Source organism: Geotrypetes seraphini, chromosome 6 (genome assembly GCF_902459505.1).
Source record: "Geotrypetes seraphini chromosome 6, aGeoSer1.1, whole genome shotgun sequence".
In the NCBI taxonomy this organism is placed as follows: domain Eukaryota; kingdom Metazoa; phylum Chordata; class Amphibia; order Gymnophiona; family Dermophiidae; genus Geotrypetes; species Geotrypetes seraphini.
Genome location: NC_047089.1, coordinates 31,996,391 through 32,024,202, shown reverse-complemented (window position 1 = coordinate 32,024,202; position 27,812 = coordinate 31,996,391). Strand labels below are relative to the sequence as shown.

The following is a 27,812-nucleotide window of genomic DNA, read 5'->3' as shown; positions in this document are numbered from 1 at the left end:
CTTTATACCCTAGAAAAAAAAAGTTATATTAACGGTAACTATACAATGGATCCCATATTTTGTTTAATTTACTTAAGTTGCCAGACCTTATAGCAAAGACTTTTTTGTATTTAACATACAGTATAATCTCGTTATAAAGGACTTCAAGAGACCTGGAAAAACAGTCTGTTATATCCAGAATTGCATTTTTTAAAAACTTTATTTAAGTCAATTTGAAATAACGTACAATCAATGAACAACAGTCACTGCACAAGCATATCAGCAACATCAATAACAAAACTCAGCAAAACATTGGTATGGCACGAAATGATTGCAAAACCAGAACACTAAAAGATGTTCTAAAGCATTATGTCACACTGTACTGGAAAGAAAAATACTCTGTCATTTTCTTTTTTTTTCCATATCTTTATTCATTTTTAAAAACCAACAAGTACAACATATTATCAAACAATGTACAAAATAAATAGCACTTAATTCCATCAAATGATGTAATAAATACATATCCTTTCCCCCGCACCCATCCTTTCATATAGTATAAAGATAAGCAAAAGTAATACAAATGATCAAGACCAACAAATTACAATCAGATAATAATTTAAAGGCATATTCCACCCTCCCCCACCCCGCCTGGATATGTATAATCAAAGGGTTAAAACCAATAATTAATCTTTACAAAATTTTGTCAATGGGTCCCAAACATTCTTAAATTTCTTATAATGTCCCAATTGTATTGCTCTCATACATTCAAATTTATAAGTTTGGATACAAGGTTTCCCACCAAAAACTATAGGTTAACCTGTCCCAATTTTTCAGAATAAGATGTTTGGCAACTCCCGTCATGATGAAAAGCAGTCTATTGTTATGTGAAGTTATTGGACTCTTGGCCATCAATAAGGTACCAAACAGCACAGCATCATATGTGAATGCCAATGGAATTTCCAGTATGCTATTTATTTTACCCCAAATGGATTGCCAAAAGTTAAGTATCAAGGGACAAAAGAAGAGCAGATGATCCAGTGTCCCTATATCGAGATGACAGTGCCAGCATCTATTTGACTTAGAACTATCTAATTTTTGTAATCTAACAGGGGTCCAAAAACTTCTATGCAACAAAAAAAAAAAAAAACAAGTTTGTCTCATAGATGCTCCAAGACCAAATCCATGGCCATTGAGACGCAAAAATTTGCTGCTTAATCTCAATGCTCCAAATATCTTTTAAGCCGGTTTTAGGTTTCTTATTCAAATATTTCGATATTAATTTGTACCACTTGGCAGCCTGATGCCCTAGGAAATCTGTCTGGAAGCAAAGGCCCGGCAAGCTATTCTGAGTTTTCAAGTTTCGCCAGTCAGGAAACCCTTTCTGAATGGCCTGCTTCAACTGCAACCACTTATATATTTGAGACTTTGCAATACCAAATGTTTGTTGCAGTTGTGAAAAGTCAAGCAGCTTTCCATCTGGTAACACATCATCTAAAGTACGTAGCCAAACTTCACTGGCTCCCAGTGATTTCCAGAATCCATTTCAAATGCTCCTGCCTGGCTTTTAAGATCATTCACGGCATCCTTTCTCCCTTAATCTCACTATCTTATAACTCCTGGAGTCCTACCAGACCCGCCCAAAGGTATAAACTATCCTTCCCCTCTCTACACGGTATTCGCTATGCAGGCAAACTGGGAAAATCCCTTCTCTTCAGAATCACAGGTCTTTGGAACGACCTTACTACCTCGCTGCGGAACCTGGGCTCCCTCCAATTATTCTGCAAGCAACTGAAAACCTGGCTTTTCACTAAAATGTAATTCTATCCCCCCTTACTCTTCTCTTCTATATATAAGTTCATGTAAACCTTTTATTTCCCTTCTCTTCCTATATTTTAAGTTCTTGTAAACCGTGCCGAGCTCCACATCCGTGGAGATGATGCGGTATATAAACTTAAGGTTTAGTTTAGTATACCTGCCTGCATCCAATGCTTCCAGGTGATCTTAAACTCATCAATTTGAATCTTGGAGTTCAACCATAAGGACTGATACGTGGATTGATGAATCGGAATAGATGTTAGGTTATTAATAAATTTTAATGTTTTGCCACGTGGAAACTAAAATTCTATTGTCCTTATAAAGCCTAGGTAATTTGATACTTAAAACATGACACAAACGCAATGGAGACAGGAGTTCCAAGTAAAGCTCCATGAGCTCAGGAAGGACCCAATACATAACCTGACGCAGTATATAGGCCTGATGGTACCTATAAAAGTTTGGGAAATTTATCCCACCCGCCGAAATTGGTTTTTGTAAAGATACTAAAGCAACATGAACTCTGTCATTTTCTTCTGGGCTGCATTTTGATACTATATCACCGGCACGCCACGCGCCTTGTAGGCGGAGCCCGCATGTCCGTTATAGCCGAACAAAACTACAGTTAAAGCGGCTCTGGGGATCAAATTGGTTGTCCGTTGCATGCGAGTCCGCTATATGCAACGATTTTCTGTATGTTTATAAAGGTGCAGGGCCGGGACCAGTGGACCTTATCCGCTATAGGCGAGATTCCGTTATAAGCGAGTCTGTTATAGCAAGATTATACTATATAAGCACATCATAACTCCCCTTTTACAAAACCATAGCGCAGTTTTTAGCACCGGCCGTGGCGGTAACAGTTCCGACACGCATAGGAATTCTATGAGCATCACAGCTGTTACTGCCACGGCCTGTGCTAAAAACTGCGCTACGGTATTGTAAAAAGGGGTGGGGGCATATTCTTGAAAGACTATGTATGAGTTCATTAACTTGCACTTCTCAAGTATTAATACAAGTTGAACAATCCTCATCAATTAAAAAAAAAACCAACAACTTTTATGTGTCACGATGTACTAAGAATATACCCAGTAACTCTTGACTCTAATTTATCAATGACAGATCACGTATCCAAACTAGTATCATCCTCCTTCTTCTACCTCCGCCAGCTAAAAACCATACGTGCCTACTTCTCAGAATCTGAATTTGCCCAACTACTCTACGCTTTTGTTCTATCCCGCGTAGACTATTGTAACGCTCTACTAGAGGGCCTGCCTACCAAAACTCTCTCCCGCCTCCAAAGGGTGCAAAATGCTGCAATCCGCCTTCTGATAAACCTAGGCACCCGCGACCATGTTACCCCTGCATTAGCTTCCATGCACTGGCTGCCCATTCAAAAACGCTGCACCTTCAAGGCCCTGCTCCTCGCTTTCAAAACCTTCCATGAAACGATTCCGTACTACATGAAAACTAAACTACAAATCTACTTCCCAAAACGACCACTGAGGTCCCAAGGAGAAAAACGACTGACCATACCTTCTGGCCGCTCCCTCAAAACTGAAACTGCCCGCAAACGCTCCTACTCGCATTTCATGCCCAAACTTTGGCACACAATCCCTCCATCTGTCAGATCAATAGATGGACTCTGGAACTTCAGGAAGGCCGTGAAAACCTTCCTCTTTACAAACCCAGCGCCTTAAAGTCATTCACCCTGAAATGCCACCCAGTCAACTCACCTTTGTCACTTAATTTCACCAGATGCTACTTAGTACATATGTTTTATCGTCATGTCTATATTGTAATTTATGTAAAATGTCATCTCTGCTCTGTCTGGATTATTATGGATGTACTTTGTAACCCGTTCTGGGCTCTTTTGGGAGGACAGGCTAAAAATCGAATAAATAAATAAATAAATATCATTGATTTATTCCATTAAAGCACGGCACCTGGCCATTATGTTTGCCAAAGATAAATTAAATAGTTATCTTTTGAAAAATTAAAAGAAATGGCGTTTACCCTGAAGTCTGTCAGGGAAAATACTCTATGCATGCTCTTACTGTTTCAGAAAGACGTTGTGAAATGTTAGCAAGTTACCACTGACTGATCACGTTTTCCTTTAATGCTTTTTTTTTAAAAAAAAAATTCTGATTCCCTTAGAAAAGATGGGTATTTAAGCAGCCCATCTAAATGACAGTCTGGCAACAACTGGAGAATCATTTATATAACTGAAGGAGAGAATTGGCTTATAATGGATCCCTGTGAAACACTTTGGCTTAATTATAGCACAACCTACAAAGATTCCAATTTTATTCTAATATATGAAAAAAATTGTGGCCAGCCTGGAAAAAAATAATCCATTACTTATAATATGTTGAGGGAAAATGGAACGAGTTCATGTCTAATACAGATTCGTACGTTCTTATAAATTAAGCTCTTTTTTGCTGAAATTTCCAAATGGTCTCCTGGGAGCTCAGGAAACATTCACGTTTTTGTGTCCATATCTCAGGCCGATGAAATTTTGACTGGGAATATTAAAAAGGTCACAGCTGTACTATATCCAAGTTTAAAAGTTGAATTGATCTGAATACAGTTAATTGTTGTCGAATGGCTACATCTGTTCTGGGGGAATCATTTATTGGAGAAACCAGTGGCCAGATGGATTAGGCCTTTGTCCTGTGGATACCTTTATAAAAGTAGCTTATAATCAAGCTAGACCCAGGTATGATACTGTGTAAATTTATTTGGATTATAAAGGGTTGAAAATGATTAAACGTTTGCAGATTTATTACAGCTGAAAGATTAAAAAAATAATTTAATTGGTAAACAATTACATCTATCTACAGTATGTACACACACACACACATATACACACTGGGCCTGATTCTGTATAGGATGCCTGGCCTCAGCAGCTGCCTAAGCGGATTATGAGAATCGCACATGGGCATCCTATACAGAATCATGTCTGTCGGACAGATGCCTAACTCCGTCTAATCACCCCAATTCTCTAACCGGCATCCATGCTACTGGTGCCATTTAGAGAATCATGTTGCCACTGAGGTGATTACGGCAAGGGAATCTTCTGACTGTGATCAGCTGAACAGCAGCGGCAGGGAACCCCTGAATCACCACCCCAAAACAATCCCTGACAGGAGGGATACCCAATCCTTCCTGCCGGCAGCCCCCAAACCTCTCAAAACCCTGACATCCCCCCCCTCCCATATCTTATTCAGCAAGGCCAGTCAGAAGGATGCCTACTCCTTCTGGCTATCAGGCCTGTCTCTTCAGAATGGCGGGCCTTCCCCTTCCTGCTGCATCCTGAGATGCACTGGGGAGGGTCCTAAGGCCCTGATTGATGCAAGCGCCTAAGGCCCTCTCATAGGAGGGGCTTTAGGCACCTGGGTCAACACGAGTCTTATATTTCCCTCCAAGTGCATTCTGGGATGCATTGGGAGTGGCCTAAGACTCCGATTGGCCAGATACTATAGTCACTCCCAAAAAAGATAGATGTACTAAGGGCCAAAACATCTAGCTAAGTCATTAAAAAAAAAAAAAGAGATGTCTTGCAGTTTTGAAAATGAGCATTTTCTCTACTGGATTTCTGGGCATCTTTCACAAAACATCCAATCTCAAGACTTTAGACATCCTATTAAAAATGCCCCTCCATGGGTGGTTTATGAGATGGTAAAGAAGAACTGTGGGGTGGGGGCACAACTTGGGTACCCCCAAACAAAAAGGTATTCTACTGACCCTGATAAAACGAGAGCGTGTGCTAAAATAACCTAAATTAACAGTAGTTCATGTTGATAACTTCTCCCATTATTTGAACCGTAACCCTTGACAGCCTTGTATCATTTAGGAAGCTGTTTTACAATGAGGGTAACGTTGGAAGAGGCTAAATTGATATTCACTGACAGCTCTTGAGGCCTGAAAACTTGTCAGGTTTTCAAGATGCCCCTAATTTTGTTTATGTAAGAGGGGTGATGCGCATATACTGCTAAATACATTTACTGTTCTTGTGTAAATTGCTGGGTTCCTCCATTGACACTGACAATTATAAAATGGATGCTCCTGCCTCACACAGCTGCAACGTACACATGCATACTGCATGTACTTTGAAAAGGTTCTACTACCAGAATTGTACATGTCCTGACCTGGACATATCAATTCCCGTTCCTATGTTGTATTTAAAATGGTTATCTCTAACCCGAAATAAGTTTCAAGTTTTATTTTAGTTTGTTGAATCGTTTATTTGGTTTTACTAAGCGAGGTACAAAATTGATAAAAATATAAACATATATTTAGACATACAATTTAAAATTTAAAATAATGGGTTAAACAAATAGACTTACAGACGGACTAATACACAAGGTGAGAGGGAACAGAACTACAATTCAGTATTTCAGAGTACAGAAGAGAACCATATATGGAGAAAACAATAGGGAGGGAAAAATATAGTCAAAGAAGATAATTAATATAAAATAATAACCACTCTTATTTTTTTCCCCTGCATTTCATATTTTCCATACACACATCACTCTAAAATAAATTGTAGCAGGAATCCCGCTAGCTCCACAGTAGACATGAGGGAAGATCCCGAAAGTCCCATTAAAAACCCTGTCAGGAGAACTGTGAGATATCCTGAAGCTAAAGTAAATCCTGTGCACAGCCTTAGTCTAATCTAATATAATCTTTGGTTTATATACCGGGTCATCTCCCAGTGGAGCTCAACTCGGTTCACATATAATTAAGACTATACATAGCAGAAAACATAGGAGAAGGAAGTACTAATTAAAAACTAAAGTACATAAGAAAAGCATAAGAAAAATAACCATAATATTATCATTTCGTTGAGGCTGTAGTTAAACCATTTAAAAATTGCGAAAACAACAGGAACTTGCACCTATAAGAAAGCCTAGAGCTTTAAAAAAAATACTTCTTGGAGATTTTCTCAGTTTCAGAAGAATTAATTCCACCATTTACACAAGTATTTTACCTGCCTGATAGAAAATTGGATCAGCAATTGATCAATGAGGGACAACAGGAATCAAAATTGGACATTACTACATTACTGGAAAGTTCAATGAAAGAATTAGTTAAACCTGCGACATTACTGGTAACAGTTGTATTGATGCCAGATAAGAACTGGATTATGAAGATGTTCTTCAAAAATAGAACTAAAGAGTTCCTGGGTCAGAAAGTACAAATTTTTTCTGATGTTACCAAAGAGACTCAAAAACGAAGAAAGCAGTTTTTGTTATTAAAACCTGGTGTAACTTCAGTGGGAGGAAAATTTTTCCTTAGATTTCCTTGCAAATGTATTGTTCATTATGGTTCTGATAAATATGTTTTCTTTGATCCGACATACCTAACCAAATTTGTGGCATTGAAACGTCTTGAGAAAGGTGAAAAAATGGAAATAACAACAGAAATACATGATTAGCTCCCCGCAATTTCATCCATTTAGATTTTCTTAAGTATAAGATTAATCTTATGATCTTTTTGTTTTATTTCACCCTACTGAAGTCTAGGATCCAATAATTGTGGACTAGAGATTGTCTTTATAAGAAGATGTTATGATATTTAATATCTTCTATATTGTATTGTAATTTGTTTTCTTTTTCTTTACTTGTTTCAAAACAATCTTACTGTACAAGATGTTTATGCTTGGGAATAATGTATAAAATTATAAATAAATAATAATAAAAAAAAGAAAGCCTAGAGCTCAAGCTGACAGCAGGAGTGTAGGGCTCTTTAAGAACTTATCTGTCCCTACCAAGAGAAGGCGGGGCTTCATGCCCAGAATACCATTTCATGAGCCTGCCTGGTCAGACCAGGGGAGGGCACAGCTGGAGCAGAAAGCAGAATGAAGGCTGGGAAAGAAGCCTATCCTTCCAGTGGAGCATGACATAGAACAGAGCAGTTCCCCTGCGGAGTCCTCAGACTGGGAAGAATTAGCCAATTGTGAAGCTAAATCAGCTGCAGAGGAGTTGGGGTGAAGATTGGCCTATGGATTATGTACAGGATTCTGATCTGCCTGACTTTAATGAAGACCCTATTTTGAATTTTCAGCCTTTAAATTATTGGTCCAGTCATTACTGTTGAGTCTCCTTGACTATTGCAATATTGCTTATTTATCAATTACTAAGAATGAATTATTGAGATTATCATTGATACAGAACACAGCAGTTAGATTGATTTACGGATTGAAGAAATACGATCATGTTATGTTATTTTATTGCAAATTGCATTGGTTGCTTGTGGAAGCTCTAATATTGTTTAAGTTGGGCTGTTTTTGTTACAAGGTTTTATATGGTGTAGTGTAGCCCCTACTTATCTGACTAATAGTTTTTCCATAGCTATGCACAAATGCAGTAGAAAAACTCATGCTCTGTTCAATTTCCCTTCTGTAAAAGGTTGTAAAATCAAAAAATTCCTAAATCACTCTTTAACATCTCAGGCGGCTTCTCATGAAAAATAATTTCGATCATTGTTGTTCACAGCTGTTTCTTACAGACATTTTAGAAAACAGCTATAATCCTATCTTTTCTCCAAATACCTGACTAGCTGACTCATTCAAATATACGATTATGTTTAATGTTTATAATCTTTTTTAAACCACGTAGAACTTTTTGGTAACGCGGTCTATAAGTATAATGTTATGTTACTACAAAGCCATAAAAGTTTTTTCTTTGTGCTTGTCATGCATGGGAGCTTGTGCAGGCAGCTTGAGTAGGGGTGTGGCAAACCACCTCTTTGAACTGAGAAAAGAAACAGTGTTTTGGGTTTTTGTTTTTTTGCTGCCATCCTGCTTAAGCAGTGCACCAGCAATAGCCAGGGACTGTGCTACAAAGAAAAGTGTGTTTGTGTGTGGGGGGGGGGGAGGTTGGTTTGTTTTGGGTGTGTGTGTGCTGTTTAAATCCTATGAATGGACTGTACTCGTTTGGCGAGCTGACTGGTTTTATTTCTGATTTTGAAACTTTTTTGGGACAAACTGTTTATGCCTGGAAAGTGTTTGGAGTTCAAAGGTGCTGAGAGCTTTCTTGGAAGCCTGGGTGTCTTTTTGTGGTAAAGAACTGAACAGGGTGTGGAATAGAGAATGACACGGTGAAAAAATTGGTCCCCGTCATCGCCCCGTCCCCGTCTCACCATCCTCTGCACCGCCCCGTCACCGCCATTCCCTTCACCGCCCCGTCACCGCCACTGCCACCCCATTCACCGCCCCGTCACCGCCACTGCAACCCCATTCACCGCCCCGTCACCGTCACCGCTGCATACATAAAAGCCTCAAACGGGTACGATTTTATATACTTTTCTAATATCTCCCCTATGTATCTGCCATTGCCCCCCCCTGTGTCCATATTCCATCCCCATGGCATGTCCCCTTTTTGTCTCTGTCCCTATGCCCCATGCACATAATTTCCCCTCTTTCTGTTACCTTCCTGTGTCCAGATTTCCCCTATCTTCCTCTTCCATACCAGTGTGTCTCTTCTTTTCAACCCCATCTAGCTTTTTTCCCTCTTTCTTCCCCCCCCCCCCCTGCTTTTAGCATCTGGCTCACCTGCCTGTCCTTCCCTTTCTTTCCTGCTGTGGGTTTTTCTTTCCGTTTTCATCACCTTGGCCCAGAATCCTTTTCCCTTTCACTCCCTCCTTACAGTCTGAGCCGGGAACACGGGTGATCGCACGGTCCTCGCAGCCCCCACCCGCCTGCCCAATCGATCCTAGTGTTTAGCCAGCTCTCTCCCTTCTCCTCACCTTAATTTGCAGGCTTTCTTTTTCAGCGACCTGCACGCTTTCCCAAAGAGCCGCACACGCGCGGCTGCTCAGTGTTCAATCTTCTGCTCTGCTGCAACTTCCTGTTTCCGGTTGCGTCAGAGCAGAAGATCGAAACTGAGCAGCAGCGGCTCTTTGATAGCGTGCGGGTCGCCGAAAAAGAAAATCTACAAACTAAGGTGAGGAGAAGGGAGAGAGCTGGCTAAACACTAGAATCGATTGGGCAGGCGGGTGTGAGCTGCGGGGACCGCGCGATCCTTCATGCCTCACTGCGGGGACAAGACCCATTCACCGCCCCGCGGGCAGTGAATGGCCTTGTCCCCGTCGCCGCAGCGACTGCTAGTTTTCTTCCCCGTTTTCGGCGGTGACCCATGGCTAAAATGCGGTGGCCGCAGGTAAACCGCCACCGTGTCATTCTCTAGTGTGGAACTCTAAGACACTTACCCGAAACGGAGGGTGGAAGTGACACCCAGAACTCAAGTGTTTGAGATCCAAGAGTTTTCATTTTCTATAACTGTTTGTGCCAGATGACTTTATTGCTCGAGCCGCATTTTCCCCTCTCACCAATAGTTTTCTTGTTCACCAATAAAGGGCTCCTTTTACGAAGGCGCGTTAGGGACTTAACGCGCGGAATAGCATGCATTAAAATGCTGCGCGCGCTAGCCGCTACCGCCTCCTCTTGAGCAGGCGGTAGTTTTTCGGCTAGCGTGCTAAAAACGCTAGCGCACCTTCGTAAAAGGAGCCCAAAGTGTTTTGGTATTGAATCCGAAGAGGTCTCAGTGTGCATTTTGGGGAGGCCCTGAGGGCTGTGCTCCATAAACCTTTTACTCTGGGACAGGGATTCACAAGGGCGGCTAGGCCTATGCGGGATCCTGTCCCACAACATACAGTATAATAGAATGCTCAGAAAATGGCTACCACGTAGCTCTTGCGCTAATCTATATATATATATATATATAAAATCGGAGGTATGTGTGTATGTATGTGTGTGTGTATGTGCCGCGATCACGCAAAAACGGCTTGACTGATTTGAACGAAACTTGGTATGCAGATCCCTCACTACCTGGGGTGATATGTTCTGGGGGTCTCGCTGCCCACCTGCACACGTGGGCGGAGCTACAAACAGAAAATCAGATTTCACCAATTCAAGTCAATGGAAAAAATGTAAAAAGCTGTGGGACCGATTTGAACGAAACTTGGTATGCAGATCCTTCACTACCTGGGGTGATATGTTCTGGGGGTCTCGCGGCCCACCTGCACACGTGGGCGGAGCTACAAACAGAAAATCAGATTTCACCCATTCAAGTCAATGGAAAAAATGTAAAAAGCTGTGGGACCGATTTGAACGAAACTTGGTATGCAGATCCCTCACTACCTGGGGTGATGTGTTCTGGGGGTCTCGCGGCCCACCTGCACACATTGGCGGAGCTACAAACAGAAAATCAGTTTTCACCCATTCAAGTCAATGGAAAAAATGTAAAAAGCTTTGGGACCGATTTGAACGAAACTTGGTATGCAGATCCCTCACTACCTGGGGTGATATGTTCTGGGGATCTCGCGGCCCACCTGCACATGTGGGCGGAGCTACAAACAGAAAATCAGATTTCACCCATTCAAGTCAATGGAAAAAATGTAAAAAGCTGTGGGACCGATTTGAACGAAACTTGGTATGCAGATCCCTCACTACCTGGGGTGATATGTTCTGGGGGTCTCGCTGCCCACCTGCACACGTGGGCGGAGCTACAAACAGAAAATCTGATTTCACCTATTCAAGTCAATGGAAAAAATGTAAAAAGCTGTGGGACCGATTTGAACGAAACTTGGTATGCAGATCCCTCACTACCTGGGGTGATATGTTCTGGGGGTCTCGCGGCCCACCTGCACACGTGGGCGGAGCTACAAACAGAAAATCAGATTTCACCCATTCAAGTCAATGGAAAAAATGTAAAAAGCTGTGGGACCGATTTGAACGAAACTTGATATGCAGATCCCTTACTACCTGGGGTGATATGTTCTGGGGGTCTCGCGGCCCACCTGCACACGTGGGCGGAGCTCCAAACAGAAAATCTGATTTCACCCATTCATGTCACTGGAAAAAATGTAAAAAGCTGTGGGATCTCCAGTTATTTTACTTAGCAACCTTGACCCACCAAAACTTTGCAATGGCACAAGGCTTTGTGTAAAGAGGTTACTGTCCAATGTAATTGAAGCGACTATCTTAACCGGAAAGGGACAAGGTGAAACCGTATTTATCCCGCGGATACCACTTATTCCAACAGATCTTCCTTTTCAGTTTAAGAGATTGCAAATTCCAGTGAGACTTGCATTCTCTATCACAATCAACAAATCACAAGGACAGACTATTACATACTGTGGAGTGGATTTAAGATCCCCCTGTTTTTCCCATGGACAACTCTATGTTGCTTGCTCAAGGGTGGGTTCACCCAAGAATGTATATGTTCTTGCTCCTGGAGGTGAAACTAAAAATGTTGTTTATAATCAAGTTTTGTGTTAGTTGTATTGTATTCATTTTGTCAAATATTTCACATTATAATTTGAATATTGTACTTTTTATAAAGCTGTAAAAAAATAATTTCATTCTCCACTATAAAGTATCTTTATTTGAATCCATTTACAGTGTTATTGCTATAATTAAATACCCGTGCAACGCCGGGGCATCAGCTAGTCTAATATAATAAAATGGTAGGACGTGCATGCGCACTAAAAAACTCGTGTTCCTTGATCCGTCACGAAAACACGATTGCGCATGCGCGGGTTTTACGTCACCACTTGCTTGCAGCAACTTTCAAATAATAAAAAAAAATTACAGAGCTGCGGCGGCCTTCCTCACCATGAATGGTAACGGCTCCTCTCTCGAACTGCACCAGGAGCGAGAGAGGAGCTGCAGCGCCGGCTTTCAACTTAAAACAAACAAACAAAAAAAACCCAACTGGAGATCGGCGCTCTCACCCGCTCCCACTGTGCAAACCCCCCCCCCCATGGGAGGATGCGCCGCAGCAAAGTGCTGCACAGGTACTGGAGGGGGAGAGACATATCGCTTCTGCACCGGTACAAACATCCCTCCAGCGTTGGCAGTCGCTGCACATTAAACAGGCTGCTTCGGGCTTTCTCCTGCAGTTGAGTCCCTTTGCCGCATCACTGATGATGTCATCAATGACGCAACAGAGAGACTCAACGGCAGAAGAAAGCCGAAGCAGCCTGTTTAACGTGCTGCGGCTGCCAACGCTGGAGGGAGGTTTGATATTAAAGTCATCTTGCTGGGAGGGTCGCAGAGTCAGCGGGGGTTGGGCTGGGAGGGGAGAGAAGCGTCTGGCTCGGTGCTTCAGGCAGCAGCAGCGTTTACAATTCACTGCTGTTGCTGGCTTCAGGCCTTCCTCTCTGGCCGGTCCTGCCTACTTCCTGTTTTCATGAAGACAGGATCGGCCAGAGAGAAAGACCTGAAGCCAGCAACAGCAGTGAATTGTGAATGCTGCTGCTGACCAATGAAGTATTTAAATGAGGAAAGGGAGCAGAGGGGGAGAGAATGGCTTGGAGGGAAGGAGGAAGGTATGCCAGACCAAGGCAAAAGGAAGGAGGAGATGGAGAGAGGCCATATTGGAGAGAGAGATGGAAAGAGAAGAGAGGGCAGTGAATGGAAGGGGCAACATAGAGGGTGAACAGTATTCTAGCACCCGTTAATGTAACGGGCTTAAAGACTAGTTTTGTAATAAAATCGTGGTAGCCATTTTCTGAGCACTTTATATATTTTAGAGTGGTGGTGGGGGGGGTATGGAAAATATGAAATACAGTAAAAAATGATTTAAAAATATAAGAGTGGTTATTATTCTGGGTTAGAGATAATCATTTTAAAACAAGTACCTGAAATTATATAAGTTTTGATACCCCTGTTTTGAAAGAAAGAGTATTTACAATGGGCCTTCACATATAGCAGATATGTAATTATGCTTCCATGAAATAAAACATTTTCTTTTCATTTCTATTTTTATTGTGAAACTGTAAAACACGAACACAGGCTGAATGCCAACAGCACAGAAAAACCATCTGAATGAGACGCGAATCCAAGGGTGACTATTATGTTTTACAGAAATGGAAACTCCTTTGTGCTCAAAACTCAATCACTTAAATCAAGATTTGTATTTTGTTCTTTCTTTTATCCCCACTGAATCTTTTTGAACAGAGCTTGGAAGTGACTTGAAAGAGACGGTACTGTAAATATGGGAAATTGTTTTGGCTTTTTGAACAATCTGAGCTGATTTCAAAGCTGGAGCGTCGGTAGCCCGCTTCCAGCCCACAAGCATTGCCACCTTTAAGGCATCACTTTTTATCTAAGACGGCTTTTGTCCGTTTCTTATGCCATGCTTCCGTTCTGCTAAGCATCGAAAACTCCCTTTTATTTTCCATCCAGCATGTTTCCCCTTCCATTTCCAAGCAGAAGGTCTGATAATAATTCATACAACCACCAATAACAGAACATTTGTTTCTTAAACATCCAACTTTAGGTCCATGTGGCGATTTTGAATGACATCCTGCCAGCTACCAATCCACTGGGATCATCAAAGGATTGTGTTTCCCGCTAGGTTAGTAATGGGAGTTTTATTATTTACTAGCTGATGCCCCGGCGTTGCACGGGTATTTAATTATAGCAATAACACTGTAAATGGATTCAAATAAAGATACTTTATAGTGGAGAATGAAATTATTTTTTTACAGCTTTATAAAAAGTACAATATTCAAATTATAATGTGAAATATTTGACAAAATGAATACAATACAACTAACACAAAACTTGATTATAAACAACATTTTTAGTTTCACCTCCAGGAGTAAGAACATATACATTCTTGGGTGAACCCACCCTTGAGCAAGCAACATAGAGTTGTCCATGGGAAAAACAGGGGGATCTTAAATCCACTCCACAATATGTAATAGTCTGTCCCTGTGATTTGTTGATTGTGATAGAGAATGCAAGTCTCACTGGAATTTGCAATCTCTTAAACTGAAAAGGAAGATCTGTTGGAATAAGTGGTATCCGCGGGATAAATACGGTTTCACCTTTCCGGTTAAGATAGTCGCTTCAATTACATTGGACAGTAACCTCTTTACACAAAGCCTTGTGCCATTGCAAAGTTTTGGTGGGTCAAGGTTGCTAAGTAAAATAACTGGAGAACCCACAGCTTTTTACATTTTTTCCAGTGACATGAATGGGTGAAATATGATTTTCTGTTTGTAGCTCCGCCCATCGAAGCTTTCCCTCTGCCACAATCAACCCAGGCAGCAACAGGAAGTTGTATCAGAGGGAGGCGAATCGCGGCAGAAGAAAAACTTTGAGACTGTGCTGGCAGCCTATGAGAATGGCTGATGCCTGGCCCCACCTGAAAAAGAAGATTTCTCTTTGAAAGGAGACTGAGAAGGTGAGGGGAAGGGAGGGAGGAAGATGGACAAAAGGGGAAGAGATGCCCGAACCGAATGCCAGCCCTGGTCACATGAGGTCCCAAAAATCTTGGGGGTGTTCGGGCACACAGAGCACCCACAGAGCTAGTGCCTACGATCCCTTCCATATCTACTTTCCTCCCATTCCATGCTTCCTCTTAAAAATAATTTTTTAAAAAATATATACAGCATGTAATTAGAGTACATAAAGGGGGAATTCTAAATGGCACCTAGGTATCACAGGCAACCTAACGACTAGGCCTAAAATACTGGCGTCTACGATAAGAACACTTAGCAATTCCTAGACATGCTTAGGCGTCACTATGTGTAATTCTATAAGCAGCACCTAGAGGTTGATTGACAACTGCACCAACCAACACCTACAAATTAGGCACAGTTAGGCACCGTTTATAGAATCAGGCCCAAAGAGGGAAATTACTGCAGGATGCTATAGTGCATACTAGGGCAAACTTTTTTTGGGGTGCGCTAACCCCAAGTTAGAACTTAGAATGCCTTAGTAAAAGGGCCTTTTATGGCCTCTTTTACAAAGCCACGCTAGCGGCTGCGCTGCGCTAATGACCCCGAAGCTCATAGAGATTTAAAGGGCTTCTGGACTGTTGTTGCGCAACAGCCGCTAGCGTGGCTTTGTAAAAGAGGTCGTTAGTTTGTCTATACTTTATCTGTTTTGTCTTCCCCTCAGTTTGATCTGGCATCAGAGCATAAGCATAATCAATATATTTTCTCTGTCTAATTTCAGACTGTGACATCAGTGGAGCAAATTTGCATATTTTAGAAAGAGGTAATGAGAATCGGCCATATTCTGGCATATTGAAGTTGGTAATGGATTAAGTTTCAAGTTTAATTAAAATTTTTTATACTGCCTAATCAGTACATAGTTATGAATGGAGATCAGTCTAAAAATCCATATAAAAATAAGTAACTTTTATAAGATATGAATACTGTAGTTTCCATTTTTTAAGGGATAAGATCATTTTTAGTTCAAAAATAATAAAAATGTTTTTTGCCAGAAATTTTATTACATTCTAAATTAAGCGAAATAAGACTGAGGATGATATAAGTCTTCTACTGAAAACAAAATGTCATTGTCACGTAATATATTGATATCTCTGTACTCAGAATCCATTTCAGCAGTCATCATGTTAGAAACCACAGTTTATGCACACATACATAACAAACACACACAAAGAAACTTGTAGACTTACTGCCCTGATGCTTTCAAAATGTCCGCCTTCTTTTTCAAAGTCAACTGGTTGTCCATTGAAAGTCCAATAGAAAGTCACATCGAGCATGGTATCATGGATTGCTTTGCAGCTCAGGACAATACTCTCGCCAACAGTTAACTCTGTCCTCTTTGGAGTAAGTTCAATTCTTGTTGGTTCTTGCAAATAGAGAGACATCATCATTAAAACTTTGAGGCACTTTAATGTCAACTGAACATTTTCTCATAAGTATACATTGATATTAATTTAGGGATATTTGTACTTCTGGGAGAAGATTGGTTTTGGGATGCATGTGGACATTTATAAAAAGTGGAGGAATCTCAATTGAGTTAAATTGGTCTTTGTCTGCAGTCATCCATTATGTTATATTAATTTTTTTTTCCTTTCATTATCTACTCAGTTATTATGACTTTTTTGGCCTGTATCATGTTTAGATATTCAGTTGATTCCTTCCTTTGGGGGTCAGTATAGTAAACTGCATTATCATTTAACTCAGCAGTTTACGCCTAGTTTTCCCTCACTAATGCTAGTCCCAATGCAGTAAGAGTGAGTATCATGGAAAAAAGAAGTAAAATATGTTTGGCATACAAAACATGCAAAAGGGCCAAAGGTTCTTCCGAGGTCATCTGAGGTGTAATACAGCACTTCATTTTCTTTTCAACAGACCTCCCCCATGCCACAAACATTACCCTGGTAGACCAGTGGAACATGACCCTATGATCCTCACCCTGTAAACCAATCTTTTAACCCAGTATGTTTTAACCCCTTACCCCCACCATACTCTGCAGCAGGCTTTGGACCCTTCACTCCAATCTACATGTTGGCTTTGGAAACAGACGTGCAGACTACTAGTCCCTCTAAGCTGGGCAGGAGTCCTCCAGCTGTACTACTGCCAGTGGGGGGGTGGTGCTTCAGTATTGTGTTTTCAATTGCTATGGACAGGCAAGCTCCCTGGTTTCCTGCACAGCTTGCCCGTCCCTCACTATTAAAAATGTGATAGTAAAACAGCACCCCCACACTGGCAGGACTGTAGGGGGAGGACTCCCGCTCAGCTTAGAGGGGAAATGGTGCGGACAGATATTTAGTGGTGCATCAGGGCACAGCGTTATGCATTGGGCATTGCCATTTTCCAAGATGGCAGTATCAGAAGTAGGAGCGAGTGGGCACTGCTCCTGCCTCCTAGCTCCAAAGGTAGAGGGAAGGCTTGCTCAAGGGTGTCAAGGAATACAAGCCCATTGGCCCACTCTCTGAAGTAATATTTTCAGGGTTAGGGGTCAAGTAAGTTGATTCACCAGGGTGATGTATGTAGGGTTTGGGGGTGGTGGGTCATGATGTCATGAGATCATACCTACTAGGCTACTAAGATGATCTATTTGTTGGGTAGAGGTCATGGTTCTGGGGCCTGTAGTTGTTGGCAAACCCAGAAATTCAATGTCAGGGCCATATCCAGCCACCAGCATTGAATTCCCAGTCTACGTTCAGTCATGGTAGACATAGCCAGCCAAGCCGATATACATCATAGTTGCCAAAGGTAGGCATGCTATTTAGGTGAGTCCAGCTGGCCGCTAGACTTAGCCGGTTAGTCAATGAATATTGGCGCTGACTGGCTATGCCGCATGACATAACCAGTGAGTGGGCTAGCTGCTGATCAGGGTATTCAGCATGAGAAAGCTAGCTCTCTCTCGCTGAATATTGCTGGTTAGCCAGCTTAGCACTCTTTAGCCAGTCAGGAGCTGCTCGCGGCCTTCTAAATAGTGCTAAATATGAGGCAGATTATGGTTCTTCCTCAGAATCAGTTTGAGAAACACCTTAGTGCAGTGGTCCCCAACCCTGTCCTGGAGGACCACCAGGACAATCGGGTTTTCAGGATAGCTCTCATGAATATGCATGGAGCAGATGTGCATGCCTGTCACTTCCATTATATGCAAATCTCTCTCATGCATATTCATTAGGGCTAGCCTGAAAACCCGATTGGCCTGGTGGTCCTCCAGGACAGGGTTGGGGACCACTGCCTTAGTTCATCTTGTCATTTGGCAAACATTTCTTTTCAAAAGGATGTTGGCACTTAACAATGGATTTGAAATTTAGGGGCGGTTTCCTAATGTGGCTAAATTCAGCTGCTGTTAAAGCAGGCATTCCAATGTGCATGTTTGGGTTGCGGATAAAAATGTGCTTATAGGACTGAATTTTCTTTCTTTTTTTTTTTCACTTTCTATTTTATTTGTTTTGAAACAGTTCATTGCGTAGAAGTGTGCTGACTGGAGCTCTGGCCACAAACAAATTAGCAGGAACAAACTCACGAAGTATTTTTGGACTCCGGTACATTTAGGGCTCCTTTTACAAAAGTGCGTTAGGGCCTTAACGCGCGGAATAGTGTGCGCTAAAATGCCCCCCGCGCGCCAACCGCTTCCGCCTCCTCTTGAGCAGGCTAATCCAGTGCGTGCGCTAAAAACGCTAGCGCACCTTCGTAAAAGGAGCCCTTAGTCAACGTCAGTTCTCTTTTGAACACTTGACTAAAGATATGCAAGTAGAAAAGCAGCCCGGGACTTCACCACGATGTGGCCGATTGCGACTTACCCCCCCCTGGTTTTAAAAATATAATTCATAAACAGGGCTTATCAATAAACTTTCAATAGCTTCAATCACTATTGTATAAATCATCAATTCAAAAAAAGCTATTTGATAACTCAATTCACACTATTCATCATTAATTATTAACTTAATATGAAATAATTTTATTAAATACTCTTAAATAAACCACATATAACATAACCATATATGAGACCTTTTTAGGGTTTTTACGGAGAAATGTGTGAACTGGGAGGGGCTCTATATGTATAGTTATGTTATATGTGGTATATTTAAGAGTATTTAATACAAATATTTCACATTAAGGGGTTCTTTTATGAAGGCGTACTAGCGTTTTTAGCGTGCGCTATACTGTGCACTAGCTGGAAAACTACCACCTGCTCAAGATGAGGCGGTAACGGCTAGCACGCATGCACTGTTGCGCGTGTTAAGACCCTAGCACGCCTTCGTAAAAAGAGCCCTACGTTAATAATTAATGATGAATAGTGTGAATTTAGTGATTAAATAGTTGCTTTTTTTTTTTTTGAATTGATGATCGTCTATTCATTGAAAAAACATTACTGAGGCATTCATCAATTCTCATTGGCTTCCAATCCAGGAAAGAATACAATTTCAATTCTACTGTATACTATTTAAAACTATAAATGGAGACAGCCCAACCTACCTAAACGACCGCCTCATCCAAACCACCTCTACCAGGCATAGAAAAACACACACACCCCATTCACTTACCCCCCAATCAAAGAAGTAAAATGGAAAAAACTATACAACGGACTACTGGCCACTCAGGCAGCGAAGATAGACAACCAAGTCTCCAACCTATTGACAACAACCCCAGACTACAAGATGTTCAGAAAGGAAATAAAAACTATACTCTTCAAGCAATCCCTTAATAAAGCTTAATACCATGATAAAGCTTAACCCCCCTCTTACCATCCCCTCCCTAACCCCAGATCCTACTTTTCCCTCTCTTGGAAACCTTCTCTGATCTAACGTTGTAACCCTTCTTCCATAACTCTTTTTGTAATCCACTTTGAACCGAAAGGTAATGGCGGAATAGAAATCTGTAATGTAATGTAATACAATACTGGTTTCAACAAAGGGTTTATGCAGGTGAACTCTAACACAATGCAGAGACGATTGCGCAAGGAGCTGCTTAGATTTTGGTGCCAAGTTCACATGTAAATTCCAGTAGTTTAGTCATGTATGCATTTATGCAAACACATGTGTGTAACTAATACCGTATTTTCACGCATATAACGCGCGCGTTATACACAATTTTACAAACCGTGTATAACCATGCGCGTTATATGCGTGAGCGCGTTATCCCCTTTTTTTTACATAGTTCCCCACCGACGTCTGATTCCCCCCCCCCCCCGCAGGACCGCTCGTGCTGGAACACGCACCCGCACCCCCACCCCGAAGGACCGCTCGCACCCCCACAGCCTCCCCACCCCCCCCATCATGGAGAGGTTTCCTACCGTCGTCCTGCTGCTTCCTCTGCCGGTGGTCCTGCCCCTTCTCTTAGCCCTGCGTCTACGCTGCTTCCTCTTCCGGCGGTCCCGCCCTTTCTCTGAAGCAGCAGGACGACGGTAGGAAACTTCTACATGATGGGGGGGTGGGGAGGCTGTGGGGATGCGAGCGGTCCTTCGGGGTGGGGGTGCGGGTCCAGCGCGAGCGGTCCTTTGGGGTGCGGGTGCGAGCGGTCCTGTGGGGGGGGGGGGGTGAATCGGACGTCAGGGGGGCATCAGGCTTTCAGGGTGGGGACAAGACTTCAAGGGGGAGAGGAGAGTCGGGGCGGGCTAAAGGAGAGTGGGCTGGCCAGAGGACAGTCGGGGCGGGCTAAAGGAGAGTGGGCTGGCCAGAGGACAGTCGGGGCGGGCTAAAGGAGAGTGGGCTGGCCAGAGGACAGTCGGGGCGGGATAAAGGAGAGTGGGCTGGCCAGAGGACAGTCGGGGTGGGCTAAAGGAGAGTCGGGCTGGCCAGAGGAGAGTCGGGGCGGACGAAAGGAGAATCGGGCAGCGACGGGAGAGTCGGGGCGGCATGCGCGGTATACAGGTGAGCGCGGTATATAAAAATTTATTTACATAAATTACAGTTCCCCGCGCGCTATACCTGTGTGCGCGTTTTACACGGGTGCGCGGTATATGAGTGAAAATACGGTAATCCAGTTCCACAGTTTTCTGTAATTATGTGCATATCTTGGATAACATGTACTTTGTTCACATGGGTGGAGTCTGGGCAGAGCATGGGTGAGTCACACCCTTAACATCATGCATACTTCTGAATTCTATACTGGTTGCCTTCATTTGGAAGCACAATGCAGATGCATGCACAAATTAACACATGAGACACGAACTTGCAATTTTTGACATTGACACTAATTTGGACTTACACCTATCTGCATCTGCCAATGTGCTATTCTATAGCACTGCATGTCCAAAGGGTCACATGTGTAGGGTTACCAGATTTTCCCAAAGGAAAATCTGGACTCATGACCACTCCCCCCTGACACGCCCAATTTTGCCCCATTCCGCCCGTGTCAAACCCCGTTTTGTCCCCTAGCTCTGCCCCCAGACATGCATGGATGTGACACGATGACATCATGTCCCCACAAGCGTGCGCATGACGTCACTGCGTTGAGTCCATGCATGCGTGGATGCCCCTTCCTAAAGCGATTTTGACCGGAAGCTTTTCAAAACCCAAAGTGCTGAGTTTTGAAAAAAACGTCTGGACCCCCGGACATGTCCTTGAAAAGGAGGACATGTCTGCGGAAATCCAGCCATCTGGTAACCCTACACCTGTGCCACCCAAAATCGGGAGTGGCCATGGGAGGGACAAGCAGGGCTGGATTAAAGATTAGGCCCAAGAGGCACGTGCCTAGGACCTGAAATTGTCAGGGGGGCCCCAGGGCCGGCATTATAGGGAGCAAACAAGGTAGCTGCCCTTGATCACATGGTCTGAACTGTTTTATTGAGCATTCATTCTGTTGCTGTATTTTCTGATATGATAGCTCTCCGTATGATTTAGCACGATTACTGTCAGTAATATTTATTCCTGCCATTGTATTCACTTGTCACTTATCATCTGATGTTTCTTCTCCCTTTTCTATCTACGATTTTTATTGATAGCTGATGTATTAACATATACTTGCTGTATCGTATTTTTGTTTGTTTTCTATTGCCCGATCTCTACCCTCATGCAATGTGATATACTTGATGGTGTCCTTCTCTTTTGATTACTTCCGTAGTTTTTTTGGAAGCTTCTCTTATATTTCTGTATTATACTGTTCATAAAACCAATAAAATTACTGGAACTAAAAAAAAAAAAAGCTAAATTTTCCTTTTCAGAGGGGCCCGACACGGCAGCCATTCTCTCAAACTGCTGGCGATCTGCCCTGTCGGAAACAGTAAGTTGCGGCAGAGGGAAAACTTCGAGAAAAGCTGCCCTGTCAGGGCCCCTATGAAAAGGAACCTCCCAGATGATGCTACCTGCGCTTCCGCCACACATGCCTCCACTCAGGTCATAAATGTCACAGCACATGGCACAGACGGCGGGCAGACGAGAACCATCCCCACCGGCTCCCTAAGTGCACCCTCCTTCCTTAGGAGGGGTCAATATAGTAAATTGCATTATCATTTAACACAGCAGTTTACGCCTAATTTTCCCTCACTAATGCTAGTCCCAATGCAGTAAGAGTGAGTATCATGGAAAAATGAAGTGAAACATGTTTGGCATAGAAAACAGATGCAAAAGGGCCAAAGGTTCTTCCGAGGTCATCTGAGGTGTAATGCAGCACTTCATTTTCTTTTCAACAGACCACCCCATGCCACAAACATCACCCTGGTAGACCAGTGGAACATGACCCCATAGTACTAATTGACCCCATAGTACTAACTGTAACACCATTTTTTCCATTCATTTTTCACATATACACACATAATATATATTCGTATTAATAACACATAATGGTTAACCACAAAATTAAACTACACAAAGCACACTGTATGCTTCTCAATATTCATTTCTACCAGAAAACAGATAACCCTTATGTAAATACGGGACCAAAAACTAAAAGTACTAAAATATACAAACAAACCCTACATTGCAAGACTTTACATGCAGTACAACCCCAGAGGAAAAGAAGCAAATTCATTTCTTCCTGAACAGACAGCAGATGTAAATCAATCACTAAATTAAAAAAATAAAATCATTCCCTCTACTGTTGTTGTCTCCCTCCCTCCATGCTGTGGCTTGCCTTCTGGCCTGCCCTCCTGGTGTTATCTTCGGGCCAGCTCCCTCTTCCTCAGTGTTGCAGTGCCTCATCTGGAAGCCTTCCCTCTGACACTGCGACGTCAGAGAGAAGGCTTCCGGTTCAGGTGCAGGACGCGCGTAGGAGCTTCTGCCCACAGCTTTGCACACTGCAGCACTGAGGAAGAGGGAGCCGGCCCGAAGACAACGCTGCATCGATCGCACCGTAGACCAACAGCTGAAGAGCACTGTCTGGGGCCCTGTGGAACGGCAGGAAATTTCTGCGGACCGGCACCGGTCCATGGACCGGTGGCTGAAGAACACTGTTTTAGAATACCGGGGTTGCAAGCTCAACCTACACACTAGGATTTACAGCTAATTTCAGCAGGCATAAGCTCTCACATTCAAAATTAAGTACAGGAATACATACTATGCATTATTCTATAACTGGCACTCAGCCCCGAGCTCCCTTATAGAATTGTGCTTAGAGCAGATTTTTCCTAGCACCTAATTTTGTGCCAATTACTGAGCCCAGCCCATAATTATATAGAATATTGTTAGTTATGTGTGTATCTCCCCATTCTAGGCGTGAGCGTGTATGCCGGTGTCCAGTCAAAAGCGCGCAAGACAATCACGCGCGGACAAACCCGCCCAGACAATCACACACAGGACGTCAGCACGCTGGATTTCAACACTATTGTAAAGCGCTCCAAGGGTGTGGGTGTGTGTGAGGAACCTCCCACTTTACTTAGAAATGTTGGCGCTCCTATTGCTGCTCCCTTTGGGGGCTGGGTGGGGGGAACCCCCCATTACAGAGGAAACTAATTTTTCCCTAAAAAACAGGGAAAAGGTTGTTTCCTCTGTAATGGGGGGTTCCACCAACACCCCCCCCCCCCCAACGGGAGCGTCAACATTTCTAATTAAAGTGGGGGGATTCCCCCCACACCCCCTCACAGCGCTTTAAAATACTATTGAAATTCAGCGTGCTGACGTCCTGTGCGCGATTGTCTGGCGCGGTTTTTGTCTATGTATCGTGTACACCAGCTGGAACATACATGGAAAAGTATTTATTCAATCGTGGTTCAACAGAATGGAATAAGGAAGCAGAGGAATTGGATTGCATTTAAGATATTACTAAAACGGCATTTGATGTCACAGGTTTGATACCTGTCATGATTGTAGAGGACTTCAGATTGCTTTTCAGTTTTGTTTTATTATCCTTAGTGGTCTTACTTCCGGTTTTTATTATGTATACCAGTGTATCGAAAAAACTGTGTGCCATGGCGAGATTCCAGCTGTGCCATGAAACACCGGTGAGGATGAGAGGCGCCAGCACCGGCTGACTACCTACAGGACATGTTTCTTTCCTCCTTTACGAGCCTCTCCCCTTGCAGCCCCCCCTACTGGCAGCTCAGGACCCTGTCTGGAGGGCCTTCGTGCATGTACAGATAACAACATGATGACATCACACATGTGCACGATGTCATCACATCCGCACATTTCCAGTTGTCTTCTAACCATGGCACATGGCTTCCAGAAGTTTGCAAGACACTGCTGCATGCTATTCTGTACTACGGTTTGGATTAAAGAGGAAAATAAATGAGAGATAAAAATGAAATGGCTGACGTTAAGTGCTCATGCATAAACACATGCACAAGTATACAATATAGTCCATAACACTGCTATTCTGCAAAGGATAGTAGGTTCCTACTTTCCTTATAGAATAGGCTTCAAATAGGCACCTTTCAAATGCCTACATAAGGGCACCTCTTTAAAGAATTGCTTTCTTCTTGCTCTGTTTACAAGATTTTATGGTATATTTCTTTTGCATTTCCTTCCTCGTTTATCGTGCTTTCACTCTTCCTCTGCACTGTGCTTTGCATTTATGTAATTCATTATATTTTATAGCTTCCAGATGGTGTTTTTGGAGTTGAGAAAAATACATCATTGGTATCACTGAACTCATAAAGTTGCAGAACCATTCACAGTGCTAATGGTTAGAAAAGAAAATTATTAATTATGAAAAAAAACCTAAATTCTATAAGCATCTTATGTCAGGCGCCTAAATTAAGTTGAAAACGCTGTTTAAAAATAACTAAAAGCATCTTAAGACAAAAAACGGTGCCTGCATCGCAGCTATGGAGGTGCTTTTCGATGCCTAATGCCACTGTAGCTGTGGCTAACGCCAAAAGTGGCATTAGTCTTCATAAAGTGCCTCCGTTGGCATGATTCATGTGAAAGATAGGCACCAAAAATGTAGGCCTTGAAAATTCTGGTCTACATTTCCGGCACCTACACCTACCTTTCTGAAGCCACAGTTCTATAAATGATGCTGTTGTGCGATTCACATGCGATCAGCGGCCATTTTTAAGGCAGCCACCGATGACATCATCATTTATAGAATCCCCCCCTTGGAAGTGGCCTAAGGAATCTGGCCAATCAGTCTTAGGCCACTCCTAGTGTGAGAATTTTCAGGAGCCAGTCAAGAAGCCGCTCAGCGCTAAGCAGGAGTGCCAAAGCGCACTCCTACTTGTTGCAGCTCAACGGCAGAAGAAACGCTTTTCCATGAGTGAAGACAGAGCCTGATAGGGGTTGGGAGGGAAGGGGGCTGAGGCAGTGCTCGTTGCCACTTGGCGGCAGAAAAAACCTGATTCCACAGGTGAAAATCCTGACATGGGGGGAAGGGAAGAGGGCTGGGTGCAGTGCTTGACAGGGGGGAGGGAAGGGGGGAGCCTGACAGGGGGGGAGGGAAGGGAAAGGGCCTGGGTGCAGAGCCTGACAAGGAAGGAAGGGAAGGGGGCTGGGTACAGAGCCTGACAGGGAGAGGCTGAGTGCAGGGGTAGGGAGTTGGGAAGACAGGAAGGACAGATGCTCAGTGGGTTGGGAAGACAGATACTGCACATACTGGGAAAGGGTTGGGAAGGACAAATGCAGGGACTGAGGGGGTAGGAAAAGAGGAAAAGAGAGATTCTGCACAGGTGGGGTAGTGAGAAGGGAGAAAAAGAAATGCTGCCAGTGGGGGAGGGAAAAGGAATGGAGAATTGTTGGATATAGGTGTGTGGCGTGAGAGGGAAAGAGATGATGTATATGGGGATAGGAAGAAAGAGGGAGAATTATTGAACATGATAGTGGTGGAGAGGAAGGAGGGAGGAGAGATGACCCAAAGAAGGGAGAGATGTCAGACCACTGGAGATGCTAGACCACAGAATGGAAGGGAAGGAGGGGAGAGAGATAGATGTCAGGCCACAGAAAGGACAGGAGAGAGATATTAGACATCGGGAAGAGGGAGGGAAGGAGAGAGAGATGCCAGACCATGGGCGAGGAGATAGATTCCAGGCTATGGGAAGGAGAGGAGAAAGATGCCAGACCATATGAGGGGGGAAGGGGAAGACAGAGATGTCTGACCATAGTAGAGGGATGAGATGGTGCATAAGGATGGAGGGAAAGGGGAGACAGAGGGAGGAGATGGTACACAGTAATAATGGGTGCAGCAGGGAAGAGATAAGAAGAAATGCTTCTTATGGATAGATGGGAGTAGGGGAGAAGAAAGAGGGAGGAGATGGTACATATAAATAGATGGGAAGGGAAGGCATGGAAAAATAGATTTTGAGAAGAAAGCAGAAAAATGGAAGAAATTTGAATGTTAAAAGTTAATGCTAAGGATGGATGTATAATAGGTGAGAAACTGACTATAATGATACTATATACCAGTGGGGAGAGAGCAAATGACTCCTAAAAACGCTCAGAGAAGTGAAACTCTGAAGGGGAGGTGGATACCTTCCCTTGGGACAAGAGTTTGCCGTCCAGTCATTGCATTTTACTTTATAGAACTTCACTTTCTGGCCACTGGTAAAATTGTGAACTGTTTGAATAATTTATTAAATCGACAAAAACTTTGTTCAAAAATTGTTATACAAAAAGATTCTTGCTCAATGGAAACTATACACTTATCTGTGCAAGCTTTTTTTAAGGTTTGTGGTTGTAAAGGCTCTTAGGGGTCTCAACGCGGCCCCGTTTCGAATATTCTGCTTCAGGAGACCCGATGCTATACACTGTGAAACCTCTGTTGTAACCACATTTCTTTCCAAGAGATGATCTAAAATTACAAATAAATGTTTCATAAACATCACACACATCGTTACAGTTTCAAATGTAATGCGATGTGGGGACACTCTACTGCCTCTAGGCAAAAATAGGAGAGAGAAGAAAGCACAATACACATACCGTTTGTCAACTTCAAAGACTTCAAACGACGGAGATCGCTCCTCACCCCACCACATTTATACTACAGTGGGGAGGAGGGGTGACCTCCGACGGAACGTGATGATGTCATCACGTCAAAAAGGTTATGAATGTGAATCACTGTCAATACGAATAAAGGCTATTTGAAAAAAACTGTATGAAAAAACAAGTAAAGGCTAATGAAAACCAATTGCTGTTGCTGAAAACAATGCTTATATTGCAAGAATGAAGACTATATGCTAGAAAAGAAAAATAAAAATAAAAATAAAAGATATCACAGAAAAGCTACCCACTCGATCTCATTGTTTAGTCCATTGGGGTGAAGGGTATTCAACTCAAAAATCCACCTTTGTTCTTTACGCCAGAGAAGTTTAGATATGTCACCCCCTTTGGTGGTGTTCACTGTGTCCAACACTGAAAATTTTAGGTCCACAATCTCATGTTTCTGTTGAGTCCAATGCTGGACAAGAGGGGCTTCAA

The 27,812-nt window shown here is 42.9% G+C and overlaps 1 protein-coding gene across 1 annotated transcript in view; it reads right to left on the bottom strand.

The window, feature by feature from the left end:
• The window catches only part of CNTN5 (contactin 5), a 1,460,727-nt gene that overhangs the window by 142,426 nt on the left and 1,290,489 nt on the right, over positions 1-27,812 (bottom strand). Inside the window, 1 exon segment of the mRNA XM_033947995.1 lies at positions 16,233-16,408. Coding sequence (XP_033803886.1) covers positions 16,233-16,408 — 176 coding nt within the window.